Source organism: Excalfactoria chinensis, chromosome 20 (assembly GCF_039878825.1).
Source record: "Excalfactoria chinensis isolate bCotChi1 chromosome 20, bCotChi1.hap2, whole genome shotgun sequence".
In the NCBI taxonomy this organism is placed as follows: Eukaryota; Metazoa; Chordata; class Aves; order Galliformes; family Phasianidae; genus Excalfactoria; species Excalfactoria chinensis.
In genome coordinates, this window is record NC_092844.1 from 272,104 (window position 1) to 279,068 (window position 6,965).

The 6,965-nt window shown below is 58.0% G+C and overlaps 1 protein-coding gene across 17 annotated transcripts; it reads right to left on the minus strand.

The window, feature by feature from the left end:
• Nucleotides 1-148: 148 nt before the first annotated feature.
• SH2D5 (SH2 domain containing 5) lies at nucleotides 149-6,381 on the minus strand. 17 transcript variants are annotated; one of them, XM_072354550.1, is made up of 11 exons: nucleotides 6,173-6,381; nucleotides 5,916-6,029; nucleotides 4,967-5,072; nucleotides 4,779-4,859; nucleotides 4,607-4,681; nucleotides 4,279-4,497; nucleotides 3,997-4,191; nucleotides 3,196-3,385; nucleotides 1,075-1,177; nucleotides 847-1,006; nucleotides 149-373 (listed from the first exon to the last, which is right to left on the minus strand). In XM_072354550.1, the coding sequence occupies exons 3-11, from the start codon at nucleotides 5,051-5,053 to the stop codon at nucleotides 218-220; spliced, it is 1,266 nt and encodes a 421-aa protein (XP_072210651.1). In that variant the 5' UTR covers nucleotides 5,054-5,072; nucleotides 5,916-6,029; nucleotides 6,173-6,381; the 3' UTR covers nucleotides 149-217. The 17 variants fall into 17 exon arrangements, with proteins under 17 accessions (XP_072210651.1, XP_072210649.1, XP_072210648.1 ...); XM_072354548.1 differs by having other exon boundaries at nucleotides 4,967-5,128; XM_072354547.1 differs by having other exon boundaries at nucleotides 4,967-5,128; nucleotides 5,869-6,029.
• Nucleotides 6,382-6,965: the final 584 nt, after the last annotated feature.

Sequence of the window (6,965 nt, forward strand, 5' to 3'; positions counted from 1 at the left end):
GGCCCCGGCCCCCGTGTCACGTGCCTCAAAGGGCGCGCGCGCGCGGGAAGACGCGGGAGCGCGCGGAGTTGAGCGTGAGCGCTGGAGATTGCGCGTGCGTGTGCGCGGGATCGTGACCGGCCGGATGCAAGAAGGAGCTCGGAGCAGCGCGGTTGCGCAGAGCTGTTTATTGCCGGGGTGGCCGCGGGGCCCCGTTCGGTTGGAGCTGCGGTCCGGCCTAGCCCCGCTCGTGCTGCACCAGGGCCGGGCCGTCCTCGTCCTGCTCGTAGCCGGGGTTGCGGCGTCCCACGCTCAGGCGGCAGAAGCAGCCCCCGGGCAGCGCCGAGTAGTGCGCGAGCAGCGCCGGCATGGAGCGGAACTCGGCGTGGGAGTGCTGCGGGAGAGAGGCGGCCGTGTGCTGCGGCACCAGCACGTGCACGCACTGGTGCCACCAGAAGAACTCGCCCGTGCTCCACGCGCTAAAGAAATGCACTTAAGCACAGCGTGCCTATGCGCTCACACACCCCTGTGCACGGCGGGACCAATGAGCTGCACACCCACCCATCTGAAATGAAAGCACTTATGCATGCACGGTGCACCCTAATGCAGTCGTGCACTGGTGTACCCACAACCCACGGTATCACTGCATCCATGCGTGAGTGCAGCCGTGTGTGGATGCATGTGCACAGTGTGTTCACACTACTGCACGGGTGCACCGGTGATCACATGCAGTAGTGCATGCATGCAGCCATCCCTATGCACAGATGCACCCATCTCCATGCACGAATGCAGCTGTGCATGCATTCCCTGATGCAGCACCGTACCCACTCACCAATGTACGCACGCAGCCCCCCGCCGCCCGCTCACCTCCACGCAGAACCGGCCCTGCTGTGTCCGTAGCACGCAGTAGGGCACGACGCCGCAGGGCGCACGCACCCACAGGCTCCAACGTGGGGTCCCGCCGGGTTCAGGGCGCAGCAGAAAGGCTCCCAGCACATCCCTGTGCAGCAGCGCGATGCCGCCGGCCCTGAGGGACGCACAGGTGTGTGCGGGGCTGACTGTGGGGCTGTGGGGCCGGGGGTGGCGGGCACTCACCTGGCGATGCCAGCAAAGGCCCACACGCTCTCGGCCAGGGCGGCCTCGGTGTCAGGGAACAGCACCAGGCCCCGCACGCCTCTGCTCTCCCCTCCTGATGGGGCTGGGGGAGTGGGTGGGTGTTTGGCCCCCAATCTCATCCTCGCCCCCCAAGATATTCTCTTTGAGCCCCAGATCCCTTCCCTGACCCCACATCTCCTCGTCAACAACAAATCCCCTCTGTGACCCCAAATCCTATCCTTCCCACCAAAGCCTCTACTTGATCCCAAATCTTCTCCTAGACCTCAAAGCTTTCCTTTGACCCCCAAATCCTTTCCTCAGTCTCAGATCCCTTACTTGACCTCCAATTCCCCTCAGTCACCTTAAAACCCTTTGCTGACCCCCATATCCTCTCTTTGACTCCAAAATCCTGTCCCCAACCCCAGATCTCATCCTCACCCCAAATCCCCTTCCTAGTCCGAAATCCCCTCCTTGGACCCCAAATCCTCTCTTTGAGTCCCAAACCCTATCCCTAACCCCAAATCCCCTCATCCCCCCAAGTTCCCTATTTGGCCCTGAATTCTCTTCTCACCCCCAAAATCCTCTCTTCAACACCAAATCTCCTCTTTGACCCACAAATCATATCCTTTACACCAAATCCCCTCCTTGATCCCAAATCTCTTCCTTGACCTCAAAACCTTTCTCTGACCCCAAAATCATTTCCTCTTTGAACCCCAAATCCCCTCCTCGACACCAAAATCCTCTCAGTGATCCCCAAATCCTATCCTTTATACCAAATCCTCTCCTCGTCTTCTTCTTTTGGACCTCAAATCCCCTGCTTGACTCCCAAATCCCCCATTAAGCCCCAAATGCTATCTTCATGCCAAATGCCCACCATGGCTCCCAGATCCTCTTGTAGAGCCCAAATCCCGTCAAATCCCCCCAAATCCTCTCTTTGACTCCAAAATTCTGGCCTTATCCCAAATTGCCTCACCTTGATCCCAGATCTCCTGAATTCCCTCAACAACCCCAAATCCCCTTGTTGATGCCAAAATCCTCTCTTTGATCCACAAATCCTCTCCACCCCAAATCCACTACTTGAGCCCCAAATCCCCTCAATGATCCCAGAATCCCCTCATTGGCCCTCAAATCCTCTCTTTGATCCCCCAAATCCTCAACCTCTGACGCCTTCTGACCCCAGAATCCCCTCACATGACTCCAAATCCCCTGCTCAACCCCAAATCCCTCCTTTGACCCCCCAAAATCCTCAACCTCAGACTCTTCTGTGACTCCAGAGTCCCCTCAAATGATCCCAAATATCCTCTTTGATGCCCAGATCTTATCTTTGACTCCCCAAATCCTCTCTTCAACCCCAAGTCCCCTCTCTGACCCCAAATCCCCTTCCAACCCCCCAGAATCTCCTCAAATGATGACAAGCTCCCTCCTTGACCCTCAAAATTATCTCCTCAGCCCCAAGTCCTCCCTCTCACCTCAAATCTCCTCTTTGACCCCAGAATTCACTCAGTGACCTCCAATCTCCTCCCTGGCTCCCAAATCCAGTCAGGTGATCCCAAGTCCTCTCTTTGATCCCCCAAATCCTCAACCTCTGACCCCTCTCTTACCCTAGAATCCACTCAAACATCCTCAAATCCTCTTCTCAATCCCAGGTTCCCTCTCTGACCCAAAATCCCCATCTTGACCCCAGATCCCCTCAAACATCCCTACAATCCCTTCCTTGACCCCCAAGTCCTCTCTTTGAGCCCAGATCCCCTCATTGGCCCCCACATTCTCTCTTTAATTCCCCAAATCCTCAACCTCTAACCCCTCTCTGACCCTAAAATCCCCTCAAACATCCTCAAATCCTCTTTTCAACCTCAGGTCCCCTCTCTGACCCATTTTGTATCCCCAAACCCTTCAATGGCCCCACAGTCTCCCCCATAAGCCCCAAATCCTCTCCTCAACCCCAAATTCCCCCCTTGACCCCAAATCCCCTCAATGGGCCCCAGGTCCCCTCCTTCACCCCTAAATCATCTCTTTGACTCCCAAAGTCTTCTCCTCAACCACAAATCTCCTTTCTGACTCCCAGATCCCCACCGTGACCCCTAAGCCCCATCCCTGACCCCATGTCCTCCCATCACTCACCACCCTCGCGCTGCTGCAGTTGGCTCTCAGCCCCGCAGTCGCGGTAGGCACCAGAGCGCAGCACTTTGCTGCGGATCGCCTTTTTGCGCACCAGCACAGGGGAGCAGTAGGGGTTCCCCAGGCGCCAACCCACAGCACGGCCCTCAGCCTCCACCCGTCGCTCCTGGAGCAAATGCTGTGCAAAAACGTGCTGTGGAAATAGGCTGAGAGTTAAACATGGTGTGAGGAAAGGCTGTGCAAGGAAGGGCTGTGGGATACACTCTGAAAAATGCCTTGCGATAAAGCCACGTGGGGTGGGCTGTGCAAAATGCTCTGTGCAAAAATGTGCTGTGTACAACTGCATGCTGGAAAAGGCCATGCAAAAGAAAGGCTGTGCAGGATGCAGCACTGAATACAGCACGGGAAGTGCCGGGAAAGCAGCCTGCAAAAAGAGGGTTTGCTGATGTGCCGCGCAAAGTATGCAAACCATTGTGGGAAGTTCACCTGGTCCAAAATCTGTGCAAGGAAAGGCTGTGCAAGCCATGATGGAAAAAATGTGCTGTGAAACAATGCACCATGCAAGGATGTGCCACGCAAAAACAGACTGTGCAAAGAATATACTGCTCAAAAATGCGGCCTGCAAAAAGACGAGTGATGTGTAAATATGTTGTGCAAAAATGCATTGCGCAAAAGATCCGCCATGGAAAGGTGCACTGTGAAAAAAAATGCATCATGCAAAGACGTACCATGCAAAAGTGCACCATGCAAGCATTTCCTGTGCAATGTGCTGTGCAATGCTGCACTGCAAAGGCCTGCACCCACCCCTGCACCCAGCGGGCCGAGGGCGGGCAGGCGCCGCAGGGACAGGAGTGCGTTGATGGTGCGTGACACCTCCTCGGGGTTGAGGGGCTCCCTCAGCAGAACGGGGGGGTCAGGCTCAGCTGCCTGCAGCTCAGGGTGCGCCTGGAGGTAACAGATCTGGAAGGAGCGGCACAGCAGCAGGTGCAGCACGTGCACCTGCAGGGAGAGAGGGGATGAGAGTCAGAACGATAACACAAAAATAATGGTAGCGTTAAGGGGGGGTTGGAGCACGCAGCCACGCACCTCACCCGGGGGGCCCACAAATAGGTGGCAGAACAGAGCGCTGGGGGGGCTGTGGGGGTTGCGGGCCACGAAGGCAAACTGGCACTCGGCATGCAGGCAGGTGCTGTACAGGATGCGGCGCAGCGCGTGCGCCATCAGCAGCGTCTGCAGTGACAGTGGGGCCTGGCTGGGACTGTGGTGTGAGCAGAGCCTGGCCCGAGCCTGGCTGCAAATGCTCAGCTGCAAAGCACGCAGCCATGCTCTGGGTGCTGCAGAACCCCTAGAGCACCTCTTCAAAGTGGCACCCAGCACCCTGCGCATCCCATCGCACTCTGCACCCAGCACCCACCTCCCCATCGGCGCCATAGACCTTCAGTCCCTGCAAGCTGAACCTGAGCACCACAGACCTCCTCCTGGGGCAATCCTGGCCAGGAGAGAAGGAATGGTTGTGGGGTCCCCCCGCTGCCATTTGGCATCCCCCCACCAGCCATGGGGATTTGAGGACAATGGGGATGGCCCACCTTCAGCGCCCGCAGCTGGTCCTCCAGCTGCCCCATGTGCTGCTGCAGCTCCAGCTCCTCCACCATGAAGGAACCCACGTACTGGGGGGGGGCGACAATCACATCCTGCTTCAGCAGCCCCCCATGGGATTCCCCAACCGTACAGGAATGCAGCACTGCGGGTCAAACCTGCACCCCAATGGCCTCACCTCTGCTGGCTTGGTGATGCCCCGGGTGCGAGGGGGCGGTGGTGCCAGATCCAGCCCCCTCCCATTGGCTGTTGTCTTCTTCTTCATGGCAGCAGCTTCCTAAATCCTTACCCCAATGTAGAGGTCCCCGAATCCTCACCCTGATGCAGAGGTTCCCAAACCCTGACCCCATCACAGAGGTTCCCAGATATTTACCCCAGTACAAGGCTTCTGGATCCCAACCCCAACCTTAACCTCACCCCAAGCACCATGTGAGTATCCCCACTGTGCCCATCCCCAGTGCAGGGGTCCCCATAAGACATCAAGTCCCCATGGCCCCGGTGTTGAGCAAGTGTTCCCAGATCAAGACCCTTCTCCCAGTGCAAACTCCCCATGTTGCCATGTCAACATAACAGGGATCTCATACTCTGCCCCTAAGCTCCACGCAAGGGCCCCGTGTCCTAGGCATGATGCACGGAGGGGTCCCCACACCCCGACCCCAAACAAGACGCATGCGGCCCAAATGAAACCCAAGCAAGATCCACAGGTACCCAAATTCTGACCCCAGGCTGGGGTCCCCGCATCTTGGGGATGGCAGCATCTCGTGAGGGGGAGTTAAGCCATAAGGATGTGCCTCAAAGGGGTTTGGGGCTGAGACCTGTGCAACTCGTGACACCGCTGGATGCAAAGAAAAAAACACAGGGAAGGGGGGTCCAGGCGCATCCAGAGTGGGTTCGGGCTCAGGGCCGCCCCATCCATTCCGGCACCGTCCGGGGGTCTCCCTCCCACCCCCAGCCAATCCGCAGGCAGGCAGCCCCCAAGCCCCGCCCCCTTCTTCCCACGGTCCATTTCTCAACGGGGCCCCCCCAGCCCACCGCCGCCGCCGCCGCCGCCCTGCAGCTCCCCCAGGGAGGGATGCTGACCCCGAGATAAACTCGCCCACCGCAGCGGGCCCCGATCCCCCGCTCACGGGCAGCTCCAGGGAAACGCAGGCGAAAATCCTCCGGCTCTCGGCCTTAGCCCGGCGCTTTCCTTCCCGGGGGGCTCCGCCGGGCGCAATGCAGGGACGCTCTGCAGGGATGCCCTGCAGGGACGCTCTGCCCGTCGCTGTCAGGCCCCCGCCGCACGCCAGGACCCGCCGAGCCCGAGCCCACGGCGGGCACGGGGCAGGCAGCGAGCTCCCATTTCCTGCCTCCGATCTGCCCGCGATGAATCACTGCAATTTACCTCCCCGTTTTTCTCCGTCTCTTGGAAGCGGCGGCGAGCAGAACGGCTCGGGCTTTTTGGGAAACGCAGCTGCAACTCGGTGCTTTTTGTTTTTTTTCCTCTCTTTCCTTTGAGAAGCGACGCTGAGCCCTCGGCACAACGCACACACGCAGCTGCAGTTCACTGCCCCTGCCCATCTCACCCCAAGTCACTTCCCCCGCTGTTACCCATCCACTCCGCTATTGATCACAAAGCTGGATAGAAATAAAGGGGGTTGGCTCCAAGCTCACTGCAAAGAAAGGGATGCAGCCATATGTAAAGCCAACGTCATGATCCAAAAACTCAACATTACATCCCAAAAGCTCCCATTTGTGCCCCAAAAGCTCAATGTCATGCCCCTAGAACTCCAAATTGTGCCCCAAGACCTCAATGTTGTTTCCCCCACCTCCCAAAGTTACTTCCCCAAATCTCAACATTGCATCAGGAAAACCTGAAAAACGCTCCAGTTGGGAACAAGGCAGCAACTGCCCACAGCCAGAGCGGCACCTGAAAGGGGAAAGCAATGCCATGGGGAGAAGGTGCAGCCTCAGCTTTTGGAAGCGCTTCCAAAAACCCCAACACCTCGGTGTGCACAAGGAAGTAAGGAAAAGGGCTCCCATGGCACCAACGCTGACTGCTTCGGCACACCATGGAGAGCCCTGGTGGAGCCAACAGCATTGAAACAGCAGAAAGGAAGGGAAAAAAGACAGATGGGACTGAGGGAATAACGCAACACAGCCAGTCTGGCCAGGAAGCAGGCTGGGGACACAGCAGA

Coding starts and splice junctions, on each gene's coding strand:
- SH2D5 (XM_072354549.1), bottom strand. CDS start 5,053: ATGAAGAAGAAGACAACAGCCAATGGGAGGGGGCTGGATCTGGCACCA. Junction 4,860..4,966: donor GCATCACCAAGCCAGCAGAG/GTGAGGCCATTG, acceptor GCCCCCCCCCAG/TACGTGGGTTCCTTCATGGT. Junction 3,386..3,996: donor TCGGCCCGCTGGGTGCAGGG/GTGGGTGCAGGC, acceptor CTATTTCCACAG/CACGTTTTTGCACAGCATTT.